The sequence below is a fragment of the Onychomys torridus genome, chromosome 23 (genome assembly GCF_903995425.1).
Source record: "Onychomys torridus chromosome 23, mOncTor1.1, whole genome shotgun sequence".
In the NCBI taxonomy this organism is placed as follows: Eukaryota; Metazoa; Chordata; class Mammalia; order Rodentia; family Cricetidae; genus Onychomys; species Onychomys torridus.
This window is the reverse complement of record NC_050465.1, coordinates 33,442,261-33,463,734: the sequence shown is the minus strand read 5'-3', so window position 1 is coordinate 33,463,734 and position 21,474 is coordinate 33,442,261. Positions and strand designations below refer to the sequence as shown.

The 21,474-nt window shown below is 38.5% G+C and overlaps 1 protein-coding gene across 5 annotated transcripts in view; it reads left to right on the top strand.

The window, feature by feature from the left end:
• Positions 1–4,701: 4,701 nt before the first annotated feature.
• Positions 4,702–21,474, top strand: part of Osgepl1 (O-sialoglycoprotein endopeptidase like 1) — a 33,442-nt gene continuing 16,669 nt past the window's right edge. For 2 of the 5 annotated variants that reach the window (XM_036173162.1, XM_036173161.1), the window contains exons 1-7: positions 7,301–7,586; positions 7,848–8,091; positions 13,630–14,017; positions 15,343–15,696; positions 16,500–16,630; positions 16,777–16,848; positions 18,486–18,590. In XM_036173162.1, coding sequence (XP_036029055.1) covers positions 7,502–7,586; positions 7,848–8,091; positions 13,630–14,017; positions 15,343–15,696; positions 16,500–16,630; positions 16,777–16,848; positions 18,486–18,564 — 1,353 coding nt within the window. In that variant the 5' untranslated portion in view covers positions 7,301–7,501 and the 3' untranslated portion in view covers positions 18,565–18,590. The other 3 variants (XM_036173164.1, XM_036173165.1, XM_036173160.1) reach the window with 3 other exon arrangements.

The following is a 21,474-nucleotide window of genomic DNA, read 5'->3' as shown; positions in this document are numbered from 1 at the left end:
TGGAAGGTACTCGTATTTCAAGCTCACTGACTGCTGTTGACATGAGCCGGAGAGCAGAAAATGGGAAGAATAGCTGGAAGCCACTGCAGCCAGGCAGTTCAGACTGAGAAGCAGTGAACGGAATGGTGAGCTACCGGTAAGAGTTGTGCCTCGTGGGCGTGCTGGTGAATGGTGGAAAGCAGAAAATGAAGTGACTTAGTATTTGGTCTGAATACTTGGTGAATGGCTGTGTTAAACCTGAAAAAAAAATGCCATTTTTATAAATGTCTACTTTAACTACTAATCTGCATGTGGTAGATTATGTCTGTGATCTCAGCACCAACAAGGCTAGTGGGGGGAGGCTGCTGCAAGTGCAAGGCCAATGCCACCCCGCCTTAACAACAACAAAACTTTAATGAAGTCAGGACACATACTGGTGACTTAGTGATGAGCCACTAGATCTTTCAAAGATTTTCCTTGTAATTGTGTGGGTTTGTATGTGAGTGTAGTGCTTGCAGAGGCCAGTAGAGGGTGTTCCATCTCCTGAGTTTCAAGGGATTTTGAGTTGCCTGACTTGGGTTCTGGGAACAGAACCCGGAGGTGCACCTTTAGTGCTACACCACATCTCCAACCTGTCAGTGCATCTTAAGTGAGGTAGGTTTTACTGTGGGGGCCTGGTAATGGTTGTCTGTTGTCCTTTTTTAAGATGGTTGCTGCCTTTTAAGCCACAGCTGTCTGAATCAGCAACTGCAACTCTGCTTCTATTAGCAGCAGTTAGGCCTCAAGGACTGTAGCTGGCTGCTCCAACTCTTCCAACTCCTGCAAAGCTACGAAGGGAACTTAACTAAACCTCTCCCGTCTAAAGAAGTCAAGATTCAAAGGTTAAGATGGAATTCTGCTCTTCAGAAGCCGAATAGCAAGTAGCTCACTTCCTCTCCTTGCTCATCTCCATAAAGTCCTCATGTGTCTCCTCGCCCCTCCTTATAAACCCTTTCTCACCTGGCTCCTCCCCACCACTTCCTGTCAGCTAGTTGCTGACGCAGCCTCCTGACCGCAGGTGAATTTTATTTAATCAAACACATCTTTACGTCATTAAACATTCAAGAGCATAAACAAAAGTAACACATCTTGAAATAATATCCTACAAAAGTTTTCTATTTCCCTCAAGCTAATTTTCGCTGCTGTATGTTTTTTTCCAAGCTGACTCCTGTGTTTTTGACATGCCACATTCCTTTTTGGGTTTTAGCTTTGTGGTTGTCTCCTAAACTAGATTCTAAGGGAGCATAACAACAGCTTCTTAAAAGTATCTGTGAATCAGCCTAATATGTGACAACTTATCTCAATGCTATGTTAGAAAAATACTTAGAACTGGAATTCAATCCCCTATATCAGCTTAAATAGGCACTGATGACCGCTTCTCCAGTAAGTTCTGATTTAACAGTAATAGAGGACAGCACAACCCATTTTATAATGAAGTTATGAGCTGTTTATGTTGAGCCAAAACCCTAACCTTTATGCCACAAAACTCTTAGCTACTTGTTTAAACTGTTAAGTCTTCAATAAGCATTACTAAAGCTGTTACATTTTCCATAAAATACAGTCCCACATTTCTCCCACTTTCAATGACTTCTCTAAGTTCTACTTTGATTTTATTGTGTAGAATGCAAGGTAAATACAAGAGGGGATGAGATGAGAGGTGCCTATAGTACAATGGATTCATTAAACCAAAAGCTAAGAGTTTTCCTTATCAAAATATTTTGTTAATTTTGGCCTATCTTATCTAAAGTTTGAGTCATTATTATATAGCATATTAGTTGTGTCTCTTACATGAATATATATTATCAGTAAATATGACCCCCAATTCCCTTATCCTATTCCGAATAAAAACAAATGGAATATAACTCAACAAATTTAATATAATCCTTTTAACAGAATTAAAAAGTAAGTTGCAAAACTTACATCAGTGATTCTCAACCTATGGGTCATGACCCCTCAGGGATCAAAAGACCCTTTCACAGAGGCCACATATCAGATATCCTGCATATCAGATATTTACATTCTGATTCATAAGGGCAACAAAATTACAGTTATGAAGAGCAACGAAGTAATTTTATGATTGGGGAATCACCACAACATGAGGAACTGTATTAAAGGGTTGTAGCATTAGGAAAGTTGAGAACCACTGTCTTAGTATATGTTGATGTGAGAATTTGGAACAGGTCAGTGACTGGGAAGTCAGGCTTAAGTAAGGGACCTAAAAGTAAGTGGGTTATGGGGGTCGTGTTTATGAAGGAAGATACGGGATTTTTTTTTTTTCCTAGTTTAAAAAAAAAAAATGTTATATAGATTTTTCCAATTAAAAATGCCTGAGCAAATATTTTTTACAAGTATTTCAGTTTTTCACTTGTCCATGAATGAGTACATAAACATAAATATCAAATTCAGAATACTGAATACTTTGGGGATAAGTATGCATAGTGCTTCAGCTTTACCGGGTAATGTTTTCTCTTAAATGGGTGTTGGACTTAGAGACTTTTTTTTCCTCAGTACTTTTTCAGTAACATAACATAGTTACAAAGTCTTAGTAAAAATAAATGTGAGCCATATGTGGTAATTACATGCCTGTGGTCTGAGCACTTGAGGTAGTGTAATATGGTCCACACAGAGTTTCAGGCCATCCAGCCTACATAGTATGACTTTGTCTCAAAGTAAAGAAAACTTAAGGGCTTTTTCTGTGGTTTATTCCATATTATGACTTATTATCCAACCCCTGATAAACAGCTGTGGAGGGGCTCACCTACAGTTCCAAGATTCTGGATATGGGCCTTGTTTTGTTTCTTTGATAAGGCCTCTGTAGTTAGTACTGAAGTATAGATCCTCCTGCTTCAAGCTCTGAATGTTGACCCTACGAGTGTGCACCACTATGCCTGGTAAGTTTCTCTATAATTTTAAATTTAGCATGCAAGCTAAATTGTCTTTGTCTTTCCATTTTGCATAAGTATATATTTATTTAAAATCTCAAATATAAGAATTACAATTTGAAGATAAATCATTAACATTCTAAAATGAATAAAATAACCTTTTCCACTTAAGCAGCTTGAAATTTTTATTAGTCTTACTTTGTACAACACATTTTTTAAATATTTTGTATTATGGTTGACTATATTATATATATATATATAAACAGGATAAATATATGGGTTTTTTCTTCATCTTTTAGTTTTCAAATATGTGAACAAAAATTAGACAAAGTATTAGCTATTTCTTGAGAAAATGCAGCAATCCTTTGAAACAGATACTCCTCTCTTGAATTCTCATCCAACTATATACATCTCTCATTGCATTGTTAGCATAGAGGAAGGGTAGAGACCCACTCTCTCCCTTCCCTGTTACAACTACACATGGACTCTACACACTTAGAGAGTGGGGCTTCCTCAAAAGTTAAATTTGTGTGATCCAGCAGCTCTGCTTTTGTGGGATGGTGTGGATCCAAAAGGCTCCTCTAGAGGCTGGTGCTAAAGGCTTGTGAGAGATGATGTTATTAGGAGATAGAGCCTTTGAGTATGTCACTGGGGTCAACATCTCTTGCTGGACCCATTCTCTTTGATTCTCAGCTGTCATGAGGTGAGCATGGTCTACCATGTGCTCCCATCTTAGTTTTCCACCTGATCAAAGTCCTAAAGGAAATGGGAGCCAGCCTTTCGTGAACTCTACCTGAAAGTGTTTTTGGTGACAAGCTTACTAACACAGTATATATCTGAAGGAAGTAAAAGCAGGAGTGCAGATGCATGAACATTCATGTTCACAGCAGCATCTTCACAATAACCAAAAGATTAATAAAACAACACCACATACACACAATGGAAAGTGATTCCACCTTTAAAAGGAAATTTTGATATATGGTAGACACAGATTAACCTCAAAGATGATATGAAATAATAGTAACTATGACAAATGTGATTATGATTTCCACTTGCATTCATAAAGACACGAAAGAGAATAGTTGTTGCCAAGGTTAAAGCATTAAGGTTTAATAGGTACCAATTTATATTGGGAGATAAATTTTGGAGGTCAATGGTAGTGAATATGGAGCAATATGAGTGTTCTTTAGACCTCTTCATTTAAGAACAGTTAAAATGAAAAGCTATGTTGAGGGAGATCAGCTCCCTCTTTTTCCCCCAGGGTACTCTTGAGAAGGGGAAAGTGAGAAATATTTAGATAGAAGTATAGAGGAGAGAGACAGAAAACAGGATAGCTCTGGAGGGCCTGGATCCTAATCCCCCAGCCTCTTCTGTCTACCAAAGAGCTTTTTAAAGGAAAGCCAAGGGGTACAGCAAAAGACTCCCCACAGCACAGCCTAATGTAGACACCTGGTGACCATGCAAATGGTCAAGCCATCCCCTGCTGTGTAAAGCAAGCTCAGGTCTCACTAGAAAACCTTTGTGGGCTCCCACACTATGTATGCTATATCTTTTGCCACAAGAGATAGCCTGAAGGACAAGTTGTAAAATAAGCATATCTCGGGCGGTGGTGGCACACACCTTTAATCCCAGCACTCAGGAGGCAGAGCCAGGCGGATCTCTGTGAGTTCGAGGCCAGCCTGGGCTACCAAGTGAGTTCCAGGAAAAGGCACAAAACTACACAGAGAAACCCTGTCTCAAAAAACAAAACAAACAAACAAAAAACATCAGCAAACAAAATGAAAGAAAAAGATCTGCTAAAAATGAGACCAGACTGACAGTACTGCCTTGAGTAAAAGGATTTTCCTTTCACATCAAAGATGGTACTTCTTAGTAACAAAAACTGGAAAGGAGAAAAGCCATAGATTGCATGACAAATTTACGAAAGGTAGAAGACTCAAGTGGGAAGTTTTCTACTGCTTTCATCTTCTTCATATAATCTGGATTTGACCTTGATTGTGATTTGTTCAACACAAATTGAGAGACCAGAAGACTCAACTATCAGCATCGTTACATTTTCCCTAAGTTAATACATTATTAATACTAATGGCTTTTAAACAGTAGTTCCCTAGCAGTTTGTGATGTGTGACTCAGTAACCCAGGGTGCAGTCACTTCCAAGCGAAGGCTTGTAAAGGAATCAGATGATCCTGCCAGGCTATGGCTGTATCTGTGGCACATCACTCAGCCTTCTCTAAGTTACTCTATACTTAACTCTGCGTTTCCATTTCACTACTTTTCTATTGCCTGTTACCTGTCTTTTGCAGGTGGTTCTTAAGTTTTTAGCTCTCACAACTAAGAAAGTACCTCTCACAAAGGAAAAGTAACGATGAGTGTGTGATAAAGTGAAATCCAGGCAGATTTACAAGAGTGGGTGTTTGTAGTCACAACTACTAGGAAGGCTGAAGAAAGAATTGCTTAAGTCCAGGGGTTAAGGGCCAGCTTGAACAACACAGCAAGAACCTAAATCATTTACGTATGTGTAATATTTCATATATGTGCACACTTCTTAGTGGAACACACTTAAGGAATAAGTACTGCAAGAATCTTCCTGTTAAATTCATCTGAAGGTTACAAATGAGTTTGTATTTTGGCATTTAAGCAAAAAGGGTCCAGAATTAAAGTTGCCCTAGTCCAATTCTAATGTTAGTCTGCCGTACTTACTCTGTGACTTTCAGATCATCCATTTTTGTAGCCCAATTACCTGTAAAATGAGAACATTAAGCACAGTACCTCATGAATGTCCTGAGCATTAATAGTAGGCTGGCACAAAAATGTTACCTTATTGTTACACACCAAAGAAAAACGTCTCAATTTTAAAAAATGAGCTCAATATTGTAATTATGAATTTGTTTGTACCTGCTCCTATGATATAATCAGTTGGTCTGTGATAAGATTTCTCTCTCTCTCTCTCTCTCTCTCTCTCTCTCTCTCTCTCTCTCTCTCTCTCTTTTTACTCAGACCTTCACACTCTTCAAGGCAAAGGTGTGTATGCTGGCACTTCCCAACCTTGCATTGTAAAGCTTAATTCACAAACCACGTCCACAAAAATTAGTACATGCTACACAGAAGGTTGAGTACATAGTGATATGGGGCTATAGAATGCAACACAATATATATTTTTTAATGTTTATAACTTATTTGGCTGACTGTGATAACAGAATGAGCCAGCCACAGGTGTTTTTCTTGGAATGGAAAGTGGGAGCCAAGGTTTAGACGACGGCCACAAACACTTCCATCCCCTGGGAATCCAGTGCTGATTCTGCTGGTGTTCTGACTTCTGATGAAAATACTCCTTCCCCACGAAAGTGGAAGGTTTCTCCGGTCACTACCTGTACGTCTGGTGACATTTTCCCTAAAATGGGACGACTACGTACGCTATCCTTTTTCTCACGGTGGCAGCAAAAGGAAAGGCAGGACTCTTTCCTAAAATGTAGCATCGCGTGGGCGCAGTGCAATCAGAACTGAATTCGGACCCCTCTTCATAAGCCGCTCTCAGTGTGACCTGTAGAAGTCTTGGTGCTCGCAAACCTGGCAAGAACGCCGGAGGGCAAGCTGGAAGGCTCAAGAGGTCCTTCAGCATTTCTTCCCCAAGCGGCTCTCCAGCCTTAGGAAACACCAAGGCCGGACAACCGTGTCGCTGCCTGGTGGCGTCACTTCCGGGTGCCGGTGCTCCGAGCATACGCCCGCAGTTTCCCAAGGTGGATGGTATTGCACAGGTCTTGCCTTGGAGGCTTTTTTAAAAAGTAGAGCTAGTCGGAGCTCCTCTCCAGTTCCCCGCCGACAGAGACTCCGTAGCTCCTGAGCCAGCTGTTTCCAGCTGTGCTGCCCAAATTGAGGAAAGCTAATTCGTCTGGTGTGGTGTGGGAGCTCACGACTCGAATCTGCGAATAGTTCACTCCATCCTGGTCCCCTGAAGGTCCGCATTCCCAGCTAAGACGTTGGCTTTTATTTCTAACCCCAGTTTTGCTCATTCCACACATGCTTTGCAGTGTGCAAATGCTAGGGTATTTATATACAGATTGCTACCTTCTGGGGGTGGTGCGTGGAGAGAAGGATTTAGAAGGTTGAGGTGTTGAACCTATTACGAAAAAAATGGAGATCTGATTCCAAACGTTGGATGGAAATATCTGCAGTTGTTTTGGCCGAGACGCGTTTCAGAATGAGCTTTATGGGAGGAGGTTTTCAAACCACAAAATTAAGTTTGGAGTGGTGTGCGTATATTTTAATAGGCTGAACTGAGTACTGTATACTGTTTTGGAGAGGAGGCCCAGGAAATGGGAGGTCTTTGTTTTGTTTGGTTTGGTTTGGTTTTTATCTGTTCTATTTGCCGTGAATTAAAAAAAAAAAAAAAAAAATTTTTTTAACTTCATTTTAAATAGGACTATCCACACAGCCGTTGTACTGTAACATTAACTGTTGTATAACGTGCAAGTTGAGCATTGTTTACCCCAAATGCCTGAACCCAGAAGTGTTCCAAATTTCAATAAATTTTTTAAAATTTTGGGATGCGTCATATACATGACATATCTGAGGATGAGACCCAAAGCTAAATGTGAAATTCATGTTTTATTTGCATCCTATAAACATAGCCAAGGCAATTTTACGTAATACTTTTAGTGTTTCTTGTTTTTCCACTAGCAAGTCAGGTGAGTAGAGTGTTTAGATTTTCACTTTAGGGACGCTCAGCTTGGAATATTAATAACTTTGTATGTTTCTCACTTTCTTGTAAAATCTAATTTATTTATATTCAATGATTTATAGGGCCTTTATAAGACTTTGATAACTTTTGCTAATGTTATTATAATTTTGTAAGAATGAATACTTAAAAAATATTCACTATTTTGTTTAAGTCAATGAATTAATCACAAATGGCAATTCCAAGTGATGTTTCTGTAATTCTTTTCTAGGAATCATTTGTAGAGCAGAAAGTATGCTAATATTAAGTAAGACAGCAGGAGTTTTTTCCAAACCACCAAAGAGTAACATTTATGGACTTTTAAGAAGTTTTAGTGTTTGCCCTGGAAGACTTTTTTGTCATAAACTGGTACTGGGAATTGAAACCAGCTGTGATGATACAGCAGCTGCTGTAGTGGATGAAGCTGGACATGTGTTGGGAGAAGCGATGTATTCCCAGACCGAGGTTCACTTAAAGTAAGTAAAAACTATTTTGGTCATTCCCTGTTTTTTTTGTTTGTTTGTTTGGTTGGTTGGTTGTTTTTGTTTGTTTGTTTTGTTTTTTGTAAAAGAAAAATGAAACCATTCTTTTGCATTTATCATGTGTAAAAGTCAAATTTTAGTAGTTAAGTTCTTACTCTTAGTGTAAAAACCACTAAATACTGCTATACACATAGCCATGCCTGTAGCATGAATCTTAAAGATACTTATTAATGAAATCAAACCTGGGCCAGGTATTGGGATGAATGCTGGAAGATCAGAGAAACAGAACAAGCCACAGTTTCCTCACCTCGCCAGTTCCTCAGCTGATCTTGTTTCCTCAGACTGCAAGCTTCTGTGTCCTCATCCCAATGGCTCTCAGCTGAACTGCTGCTCGAAAGCCTGAATGCTTAACCAGCCAAATGCTTTTAGTTTCTGGTCTTCACACCCTATATATCTTTCTCTTTCTGCTGTCACTCCCTGGGATTAAAGGCGTGTGTCACCAAGCCTGGCTCTTTCTAATGTGGCCTTGAACTCAGAGATCCAGAGGGATTTCTGTCTCTAGAATGTTAGGATTAAAGGTGTGTGCTACCATTGCCTATCCTTATGTTTAATATTGTGGCTGTCCTGTTCTCTGACCCCAGATAAGTTTATTAGCCTGCACAATATCTCGGGGAACACAATACCACCACACATACCTGGTGGTACAGGCCGTTGATACCAGCACTTCCATGGCAGAGGCAGGTGGATGTGAGTTCCAGGCCAGCCAGTGCCACTTAGACTTTTTCTCAAAACAAACAAAAAGCCTGCTGTAGAATTATCTCATACCTCGCCCTGGCTTTTAAGGCCTTCCACAGGCCACAGTAGGGTCTCAACTTTTGCCAGTCCTGACAACAGAAAGAAGCTCATTCCCAGCACTTACTTTTAATGATTTTTCTTCAGTGTGCCTTTTCCCCCAGCGTGTATGTTTTGTGGTCTCAACAGCAGTCCCAGGAAAGCATCACCTATGGGTGAGGGAAAAAGCAAACAAACTATTCTCATTTACACATATAATTCACACGAGTACTTAAAACGTTGTATTAAAGCTTAGAAGGTTTAAAGCCCAACTGTTTGCAGCGGACCACAGGACAGGTGATTTAAATAATTGGACTGGCTATAAAGTGCAAAATATACCCAGCTTTAGCCAATTGTCACTCAAGAATGTGAGACCTAAGTATCAGAATTTTCAAAACAAAGTGAAAATCCACATCTTAAATGTAATCTCTAGATCTTTTTTTAAATAATTGGCTAATTCAAAACACATTGAAACACATCTGTAAGTTATCAGTTTCCAGCATTTAAAGAATGAAAAAATGTCTGGTATTACTTAGTATTGTCCCGCTAATGTTAGGCAGGTTCTTTATCCTCTGATTTCTTTTTCATATCAATAAACAAAAATAGCTTCCTTAGTGAACTGGGGATAATTTATGGGAAAATAGAGCCTCAGATGCCACATTATGGGAAATAAACTAGAAGGTCCTTTCATCATTTGATGCACACAGACCTACCAGTGTATGGCAGCATAAAGTTCATTATCAACCAGTGACTTCCATGCTGTGGACATCTTGATTTCTTTTTAATGCACTGAACTTTTGAATGTTAACTTCACTGAAAAGCCTACTCTGAGCATGTCATCTAAATTAGGTTCATTGTGTATCACTATGTCCTGCAGATTTTCTTTCTAATCCTTTTTACAATTTATACATTTGTTTGACTATTCATAATCTTTCCTCCAATCAATCCTAAGCTCTGGTAATGAAGTCTCTGTCCAGATTGACCACTGTTCTACTCCTAGTGCCTGTTAGCACAATTGTCTGACTCCTCACAGGTCCTCGGTAGAGATGGAAAGAACAGTGCTATCCAAGTGAACATTTCCAACAAAGGCAAAACGACAAGAACATTCTATTTAGCCAGAGCGCAGGCCACTTCAGTGGAATACTAGTTAAGTATGTTCTGTGATATCATCCACACAGCTCAGCTTAGCATGATTTGAAAACCTACCATTGCCATGCAATGGCACCTGGGACACTGTGAGTCCTGTGTGATCTTTGCCCGAATAACCTACCATATCAAATGGATTTGCTGCCAGTGTTGGAGTCAGGGCTCAGTATTTCCAGGTTCTTGGCCCCTTTTCCAAAGAATTGAAAAGGACTCACACAGATTCACAAAAGAAGCAAAATGATAGTGCAGATTGTAAATGGATATGCTGTCAAGATTGCTAATGGGACACATGATTAAGAGTATTCAGGCCCTGACTCTTGTTCAGGATGTTCATGGAATTCAAGGGAGGGATTGGGTACTCAGGGACAGAATTTGGGTGCTTCTTTATTTTGTTTAATAGATTAGATCATATACTCATTTTTCCTATTGTGCATGTCCCCTTCCATAATGCATCTGATTTAATCACATGCATGCCTATTTATGCATAGGTATAAGATGATAAATAGAAGATTCTCTATAAAATGTTATTAGAGGACACAGTTTTGCCTTACTGCACATCCAAACTAGTTCAGGCTGGCACAGCCTTCTATTTTTATTCTGTAATGTTGGGGATACATTTGAATAAAAACTGTCTAAATTTGATTGTTACAGGGCCAGGGAAATGTCTACCATTGTTCATAGACGGGAGTACATATAACTCCATGCAGGTTGGGTAGGGAGAGGTTGCTAAGTGCATCATTTGGAGAAGTGTGTGTGCATAAGTGGGTATAGGTAAAGTAACTAGGCTAGTGTGCATAATCCAAAACCAGGGTGGGGGGTCCCAAGGTAATCAACTGTCTACTATGTGCTGTGGATATCGCTTTGTGTAAATAAAATTCTGATTGGCCAGTGGCCAGGCAGGAAGTATAGGCGGGACAAGAGAGAAGAGAATTCTGGGAATAGGAAGGCTGAGGGGAGAGACACGGCCAGTCACCGCCAGGACAAGGAAGATGTAAGGTAATGGTAAGCCACGAGCCACGTGGCAAAGTATAGATTAATAGAAATGGGTTAATTCAAGATAGAAGAAGTAGATAACAAGAAGCCTGCCAAGGCCATACAGTTTCTAAACAATGTAAGTTTCTGTGTGTTTACCTGGTTGGTTCTGAGCGTCTATGGGCCTAGCAGGTGAGAGAGATTTGTCCTGTGGGCCAGGCAGGAAAACTCTAACTACAACTATGCTTGCCTGCCTCAGGCTGATTTGTAGTTTTATATTCTGGTTTAGTACTATACATTGAAACAATATATATTTTTAGCTTTTTTTTTTTTAAAGATTTATTTATTTATTATGTATACAGTGTTCTGCCTGCGTGTATCCCTGCAGGCCAGAAGAGGGCACCAGATATCACGGATCATTGTGAGTCACCATGTGGGTGTTGGGAATTGAACCTCTGGAAGAGCAGCCAGTGCTCTTAACTCCTGAACCATCTCTCCAGCCCTATTTTTAGCTTTCTCATTTATAAAATCTGGATAATCATGATGGCATGTGTTAAATATGAATAAATGTGAATTTGTGTAGAGCACCTGCTGCAGTTAATAAAATCGAGCCATTACGAACAGCACTTCTGTTACTATCAAGACAGATAGTGAACAGGTCATTGCAAAGTAGTGTGGGAAGTATGATAATAAAGTGCTGCTTGCTAGTGTATGCTCTTCTTCCAGACCTCTTCACTTCCTCACCCTTTCACATCCAAGTCAGTCATCCAGTGATAGTAAACATAACCCTCAAATACTGCTAGAGATAGTGCTCTCCTTTCTCACTAACTTAATTTAATCCCACGTTGTCCCTTGCCTAGACTCCAAATTTAAACGATTTCCTTATGTCTGTGTTACCTTTCTTCCTTAATCATCTGCATTCTTTATACAAATTAAACTATGACTAGAAAGTGTTCTCATTAATTACGTGAGAATAAGGCCATAGTTTCACTCATTATTTGTCTTTATTGTTTAGCATAATTTCTAAAAATTAAATACCAAAGGAAGCACGGAATGGATATAAGACACAAGGAAAAAGTGAGTAGGAAGAAAGGACTTGAATTCAAACTTTCTCAAATTCCAATCAAGTAAATATTTTGAGTTGGAAAATAACAGTCAACAACAGATTGCTTTCTAGTGTTTTCTGACATCACAATCTGCTGTGGTCTCTAAGAATCAGAAGATACAGCTAGAAAAGTAGAGGCTTTGAATTTGGTGGTGTTGGTGAGAATGTTACTAAACTAAACATTAAGTGTGGAGACAAAGGTAAAAAAAAGAATGTTGAAGGGACAGTGAGATGGCTCATTAGTAAAGAAAGCCCCCTGCTGCCCTGAGTTCAATCCCTGGACCCCCATGGTAGAAGGAGGACACTGACTCATGCAGGCTGTCAGCTGACCTCCTCCACATGCACCACCCTCCATAAATAAATAAAAATGTAATCTAAAAAATGAGCCTTGAAACTCAAATGATTCTAAGAGTAGTGTTGCTACTAACAGAGAATAGGAACATCAAATAAGTATAATTAATTAAGTTTTTAAATTTTTATTAAAAAACACTTATTGATTTCCTTATATCCTCATATTCTCATATCCTCATTCCTTGAAATATATATATATACACACATATATATTGTTGTAACTAAATAGTCATTAAATATTGTGAAGATTTTTATTTCTGTATATAGAGACCATGCCAAATGATCTTGCAATGTCAAATATTTTAAAATGATGTTTTGAGGTCAGAGGTGAGTTTTTCAGACCTGTGAAATTGCTTCCCAGACTGTAAACCAGTTAAAAGTTACAATATCTGTTGCTGGCCATGTTTTGTCCCTGACCCATTGGTCCTTCCACGCAGAGACTGAATGTGAGACCCCGACCGAGTAAATTAGGCAGGTGCTTTATCCTGGAGTTACATTCCCAACCTTCCCTGCTGATTCTTAGCTAGGTGTTTTGGAGTGATCCTCCACTGTCCTACAGAGACCAAAATGTTCACTGCCAACTCTGAGCACTAGATTCCCAAACTTTATTTTAGGATTGCAAGCTATCTCCTGTCCTGGTCTGACCTCAAGTGCAGTCAGTGTGTTTAAAAATAAACTCACCTTTACAAAACTGTCTTCATATTTCTCACTGTTTATATTTTTTTCTCCCAGTCATCCTTAGCAAATATGAGTCATCTTTGTTGCCTGGGACCCTCATATTCTTGTATCCAGTTTAATATACTTTAGTCAAATAACTCCTGCATTAATTTCTAAAATTCTCTCCTCAAGATTAATGACCACTAAACACAGTTTTATCCTGCCCCTCTCTTGTTCATGACCTCTTTGGAATTCTATATGAGAGTGCCCTGGTGACTTCATTCATCAGAAATAAACCGTTTTGAACACAGCATGAAAGTACTGAACTCTTAGCAGTCTTGCATTATAAAGCACACAGTGTTGACATACATACTAATATATTGTCATTTGTAAGAATGCCTTCAGATATAACGTTGTTTTCTTCCTTTCCCAGTGTTTTAAAAACTGGTTTTGTTTTGTTTTGTTTCCAGAACAGGTGGGATCGTTCCTCCAGTAGCTCAACAGCTTCACAGAGAAAATATTCACCGAATAGTAGAAGAAACTCTTTCTGCCAGTAGAATCTCTCCACAAGACCTCTCAGCGATTGCAACTACCGTCAAACCAGGACTGGCCCTAAGCTTGGGCGTAGGCTTATCATTTAGCTTACAGCTAGTAAATCGGTTTAAAAAGCCCTTCATTCCGATTCATCATATGGAGGCTCATGCACTTACTATTAGGCTAACCAATAAAGTAGGATTTCCTTTTTTAGTTCTTTTGATTTCTGGAGGTCACTGTCTGTTGGCATTAGTCCGAGGTGTGTCAGATTTTCTGCTTCTCGGGAAGTCTTTGGACATAGCGCCAGGTGACATGCTTGACAAGGTACTGTTCAGAAGTCATTTCTTTTGGCTCTCTCAGTTAAATAGCAGTGTACAAACTACTCACCTAGGGAATTCTGAACAATGCCTGATTAGACTGAAAAACTATCTTTAAAAACTACTGCAAAAGGCTGGGTATGGGTAGCAGGGTAGACTAAAATTCAAGGCCAACCTTGGCTATTTAATGAGTTTGAGGCAGTCCTGGGCTATGTAGCAAGGTCTTGTCTCAAAAATAAAGAGTTGTGGCCTAGAATCCTAGCACTTTTAATTAGACTTTTAATCTTAGCTTTTGAGGCAGAGGCGTGTAGATCTCTGTGAGTTCGAGGCCAGCCTCGTCTGTATACTGAGCTCCAAGAGTTATAAAAGCTTTTTTTCTTCTAGACAGGGTTCCATTCTGTAACCCATGCTGGCTCAAAACTCAGTGATTCTCCTGCTTCAGCCTTCCATGTGTTGGGATTACAAGTATGAATTATCACTATGTCCATCTCAATTTTGTAATATTTAGTCATTTAATAAAATGGTAAGAATTTTACATCTATATGTAAAAGCTCAAATACTTTGTAGTTATTGCTATATAGTTAGTCAAATACTTCTTGTGGAAGTGTTTGGGAAACTTTAGCACTGTAGCATGCTGTAAAAATATAAGGATATACAGTGATTAGGAGCAGGACGTTGTACATGCCTTTAATCCCAGTACTTGGGAGGCAGAGACAGGTGGATTACTATGAGTTCAAGGTCTGCTTGGTCTACATAGTGAGTTGCAGGCCAACTGGGGCTTTGTAGTGAGGGAAAAGTAAAGACTAATATGGAATTCAGAATCCAGTGCATAACTGCTAACATCACAACAGATTTTCTTTGAGTAGTATGGAGCCTACTTATACAAAACAGCTGAAATGGTGGAGGGAAAGAATGGGTCAGATTCTTATTTTCCAAGTTCACCATTACTAACCGTCCTCAAGTTCAGTTTTCTGACCTCAGTATAAGAGAGAAGATAGATAGAGTGTTAGCACTCAGACACTGCTGTTCAGCTTCGAGAGAAGACTTGCCTGATCTCCTGAAATTAACCATAGTCCATGTATTCACTCAAGATTTTTTAAGTAATTTTTGAATTCATTATCTTTATATCTTATGATTTCAAAATGTGTAGCCTGTGACTCATTTAAGAAGGTATTTTTAATGTCACTTATTACATATATTGACGCTGATATTTTGACCCATCCCTTTATCCCTGATTAAAGCTAACTTGGTCATAGTAGGTAATATTTTTCTTAATTAATTTATGATCAAAATACATTGTATGAAAAAATTTTAAATGTTTGTTTTTAATAGGTGGCAAGAAGACTTTCTTTAATCAAACATCCAGAATATTCTACGATGAGTGGTGGGAAGGCTATAGAACATTTGGCCAAACAAGGAAATAGATTCCATTTTACTATCAATCCTCCCATGCAGAATGCTAAAAATTGCGATTTTTCTTTTACGGGACTTCAGCATGTTATCGATAAGCTAATAACATGCAAGGAGAAAGAAGAAGGCATTGAGAAGGGGCAAATCCTGTCTTCAGCTGCAGACATCGCTGCTGCGGTGCAGTATACTACAGCACGCCACCTTGCGATGAGAACACATCGTGCTATTCTGTTTTGCAAGCAAAAGGATCTGTTATCTCCAGCTAACGCAGTATTAGTAAGCACTGTCATCTCACCTGCTAGTAATGGGATACTTTCCAGAATGTTACTTACCCCCAGGAATCTAGTTCACTTTATTTAGGATGAATAGGTCATTGTGTCTCATAATGGACAATGTAGAACAATATAGAATAAAAGTGATGTATAACCATTGTGAAGGAAGACATAACATCTTTATGGAGCATATCTACAGCCTATGTAGAAAAAAAAAAATCTCAGGCTACATTTTCTCTTTGAACTCTAAAGAGGGTTTACAATAAAGAAACCAGAATAGCCCTTGTAATTACTATTTTTAGAGAAGGAGGCTGCTGTCCTCCATCTTTTAATGAAATCCCATTAAATATGCTAACAAGACTTGAAAATCTTCCTATTTAATAGGTCTTAAATCTTTGAAAATTATAAACTAAGGAAATTATCTAAATCTGACAATTTGTAAAATCAAATATTAAAAATTAATATTAAAGATAATGGTTTATTAAGAGCTGGGTAGGTCAATGATAAAAGTGCAAAATGCAGTCTAAAATATTGGTGTATTATGATTGCAAATGTTGCAGAGCCACTTTCTGTTACTATGAAAATATTTAAAATGCTAGCAATGAATACATGCTGGCTTAAAACTGTAATGATTATCTCCAAATTTTTATTCTGCAAATATATCACTAAATATATTAAGTGATATATTACTTAACCCCAATTAGTTTCTTGTTGGATAAAGCTGGGTTTTTTCCCCCAAGTTTAGTAAGAGCTTGGTTCATATCCATGTGTGATAGCTGTTAATACTCCTCTTCCTAATTCTTTCAGGTTGTATCTGGAGGTGTTGCAAGTAACTTGTATATTCGAAGAGCGTTGGAAATTGTAGCAGATGCAACACAATGCACTTTGTTGTGTCCTCCGCCAAGACTGTGCACTGATAATGGCATTATGATTGCATGGTAATCCACAAGAGAATATGTGATTTACTTGTAATCATGTAAATAGTCATTACCATCTTACCATACTAAATTTTCATCCTTTAGATCTTGAGGCTGTTGATCTTTGTTTCAATGGTTGTTTTATTATTATTATTACTATTATTCAGGAATGGCATTGAAAGATTACGTGCTGGCTTGGGCATTTTACATGATGTAGAAGACATCCGATATGAACCAAAGTACGTAGTACCATTTATTATGTTTATACAAATTACATTATAAAAGAAAAGGAAAGTCTGGAGTATGTTTTTTGTATACGAAGTTTTTGTTGACATTCTGGTGGTACATTAAGGAAAATGACTAGTTTTCATGAATATACTTGAGAAAGAGTTGATAAGAAATATTTCTGCTACAGAATCAAATTATAAAAATTTTAGCAGGCTATCTCTGAACCATGGCCTATTTCTCTAGGCCATGAACAATGGTGATACATCGTCTTATTTCTTACTGGAGAAGAACACTTTTCAGGGCTGGAGAGATGGCTTGCTGGTTAAAGAGTGCTCCCTGCTCTTACAGAGGACCTGGGTTCTGTTCCCAGTATCTACATGGCAGCCAACAGTCACCCTAACTCCAGTTCTAGGGCTTCAACACCCTGACCTCCATGGGCTCCTGAATGCATACATACATGCACTCAGGCACACATGCATACACATATTTTTAATAAAAGCCATGTGCATGAGCTGTACTTTTGTATTGTCTAGTGTTGTCTAAGGATGGTTAGTGTGTTAGCAAACTTGAGGGAAACATGAAGATAACATTCAGATGTTCTACTGTGCTCCTACAGGAACCAATGGGAATAAGCCAGAGGCAGCTCTTCCCTGTAAGCCCTATGTCCTCTCTCAAACCACAGTTCCAAGAGCAGTTTTTTAATTTGCTATCAAGTCCTGTTCAAGTTAGGGAATAATTTAGGACAATTACATTCCATAGCTTGACATAATTATATTTGAACATTATTTCTTCTGATAGTTTGCATTTCTCAGCACCAGAGTTGTGCTTTAGGAGCCACCGATTGTTGACATCAATTGTGAATGGCCAGAGTTGAGAGTAGTGTCTGAAAGAATCACTTATATTGCTGCTCATCAGATGGTACTGGCTGGTCCAGTTGTGCCAGGGTCAGGACTGGTGATAATGGCTTTATCCAGCTGGGGGACAGGTCAGACTCTTAACCTTGAGCAGTATCATAGAAAAGCAGGAATTTGAGGTTTCACTTTATTTACTAAGGAAGAATAGTTAGAGTGGGTAGGAAGTGAAGAACTTTCCAGTCTAGAAGAGCAAGGGCAAATTGAAAAGGACAGAGTAACTTTTGAACTCATGGAAACCTAGGAAAGTTCAAAAACATAAACAAATGTAGGCTTGACTTTATGTGTTAAAAGTGCTATTTCCATTTTGACCTTTGTAAAAGATTATAACTATGGCATCTTTTGTTGTTTTTTATGTTTGATTTTAAGGGATATTTTTCCATTTGCTTTTTTGTTTGTTTGAGAGTTTGTGGAATCCAAGTTTTTGTGTGTGCTTAAACAGACACACTACCATTAAACCTTTGAACTATATATCCCCAGCTTTCACTTTGTTTTAAACTTACTAATTTACAGTACTTTGGAGCAGTAGAAATTGCAAATATACCTCAAAGTCAAGGTTTCTTATGAATGGGGTAGTGTCATGCAGTGCCCTGTTTGTATCTGTGTAAGAATCTTCATCACTTATGCTGACTCTCCATTTCTTCCACCATTGCCCAGACTCCAAGCAGATCATATCCAAAAGTTGTGACAGGTTGTTAATCAAGCATAAAGTCACGTGGCCTCTGATTTTCATGCAGATGTCCTCTTGGAGTAGACATATCCAAAGAAGTTGCAGAAGCTGCCATAAAAGTGCCACGATTAAAAATGACAATTTGATTGGTGATTATCAAAGGTCTCTACAGGTAATATCTCAAATAGTAAGTTTTAAGTTTTTGGTATCAAATTATGTAAATATGTTCATTAGGCTTCAAGACTTTTTTTTTAAAAAAAGATTTATTTATTATGTATACAGTGAGTGTTCAGCCTGCATGCCAGAAGAGGGCACCAGATCTCATTGTAGATGGTTGTGAGCCACCATGTGGTTGCTGGGAATTGAACTCAAGACCTCTGGAAGAACAGCCAGTGCTTTTAACCTATGAGCCATCTCTCCAGCTCCCTAAAGACTTTTATTATGCATGTGTGTATGCATATTCCTGGAGGGCACATGTGTGTGCAGGGGCACTTATGTGGGTGTGCATGGTAGAAAGGAGTCATTCACAGTTTAGGTGTTGACAGGAATGCTGTCAACCTCCTTTGAGACCGGGCTTCTCATTGTCTTGGAGCTTTACCAATTAGACTACAGGAGATTGACCAGGGAGCCTCAGCAAGACACTGTCCCCACCACCTTACACGGGATTACAAGTTTACACTGCTGTGCCTGGTTGTTTTACATACTTTCTGGAGATTGAACTTGGGACCATGCTTGCAAGTACATTACCTCCTGAGTTATCTCACCAGGCCCAAGACTTTTTTAAAATTCTTTTTCTTTTTTTTTATCTTTTCTTCTGAAAGATAATAACTGCATGTTACAGTTTTTCGAAAGAGAATGGCTTTTTGATTATCAAAAACCAGTGAAATCAAAGGATGAAGAACTTACTGATGTTGGCAGGTGGGACAAAAAAATATCCTTGAGAGAAATACAGTGGTTCTTTTGATTCTTGGCCCTGTATCATGGATCCTAAGTCATTTTCCCTTTTCTCAGGAGAGTAGAAGCTAGTTTTTGACCACTATTGCAGTAGACTGACTTCTTCAATGAGAGCAGTTTTAAAATCAAGCCAGGTCTCGGCTGTATCTAATCACAGACCACTGAGTTATGACAAAACTTGACCAACAGAATATGGACTTTACTGGTTAAGTAAGTTTCTAGGTGTCATGCTCTGAAGACTGTATGCTTTTAATTTTTGTCTAATTGGGCCACATATTTTCACACCCAATATTTTTTAAAATTGTATTTACTGAGATGAAAATAAATGAGATGAGAAAGATTTGTTTTAGATAATTTTCTCTGAACCTTGGTATTGCAGATAGTGTAAATTTATTTATTTAATTATTTATTTATTTATTTTGGGTCTAAAGTAACTATATCCATTTGGAGCTGTAAGCACAGTTCTACTGGGGCTGGAGAGAGGGCTCAGTGGTTAAGAGCACTTCTTGTTCTTGCAGAGGACCCCAGCATCCACATGGCAGCTCCCAAGTGTGCATAACTCCAGTTCCAATGGATCCAGCATCCTTTTCTGACCTCCTAGGGCACCAAACATGCATGTGGAACACAAACATAAATGCAAGCAAAACACTCATACACGTAACATTTTAAAAATTGATAATTGAGCCGGGCGGTGGTGGCGCACACCTGTAATCCCAGCACTTGGGAGGCAGAGGCAGGTGGATCTCTGTGAGTTTGAGGCCAGCCTGGTCTACAAAGCAAGTTCCAAGACAGGCTCTAAAGTACAGAGGAACCCTGTCTCGAGAGGAAAAAAAAAAAAAAGAATTGATAATAAATCTTAAATTTGTTTAAAGGAAAAATGTTGCTATGTCCAATGATTTTGCCACTAGATGTTTCTATATACTGGACCACATTGTTAATTTTGTGAACTTTCTAGTCTTTGGTGACATGTTTTATTGAAAAGCTAGAGAAGATAAAGATAAAAAATTTAGCATAGAAAAAACTTTTTTTTCAGGTGCCTCACTTTAGAGCATTCCAATAGTAAAATTACAGGCATATACCACCATTCTTATCGAGAATGAAAACGTCTCTTATTTTGCTCCTATTTTAAGCTAGCTTCTCAGAAAGTTCCATTAGCAATGCTTTAGTTCAATTTGTGATCACCTACTTTCTCCTAGAAATGGAGCAACTGGAAACAGCCATTACTTAAAATGGCTTTTTGTTCTTTGTTGTTAGTTTGCTGTTGTATAACAGGATTGGTAAAGAAGTAACAGGTAAAAGCAACAACTAGTTCAGGAATTCACATTTTACATTTGGATTTGCATTTTGTATATGTGATTATAAATTAACAAACTACTTTCATGTGACTACTACTGCCAGTACATATAAATTATAGAAGAAAATTTACCAAAATTTATATTATGAATATACTCATAATCTATGTTTTGAAAATGTTAAAAGTTGTTCCAAGTGCTATCGTCAAGCACTTATGTCAAAATTACTGATTACTTCATGATACAAGTAAGGGGAAAGTATAGCTAAAGAAAGTGAGTGAACCCTAGACAGCAGCCATGTCTCTAATCCTTGAATGCTTGGCTTTGAGGAGGTTGGAATAAGGGAGCAACACTGAATTCTGTTGATCAACATATGCCAAATTTACCGTACAGTGAAGCAAAGGTAAATTAGCTTAGTGGGTCACTGAAACCAAGTGGAGGCTTGTTTGTTGTTTCGTATTCTTTTGTTTTTGAGACCGTCTCGCTCTGGCCCAGGCTTGTCTAGGACTCACTATATAGCTCACACTGGTCTTGAACTCTTAGCAAACCTCCTGCATGAACCTCCCACATCCTTGATTACAGCACTCCTGGTAATGCTCAGTATGTCCTCGAGGCTTTTCTTGTATATGATTTTTAAAAGAAAACAATACAATAATAAAAATTAGTCTTAAAGAGCTGAAGTTATCCTCCCCATAAGGTTCAGAGAGCTATGCTAGAGAGGAGGCAGAAAGACTGCAAGAACCAGGGGGGATGGATGACTCTAAGGGAACAATGGCCTCCAGACACAACAGACTGATGCACATATGCACT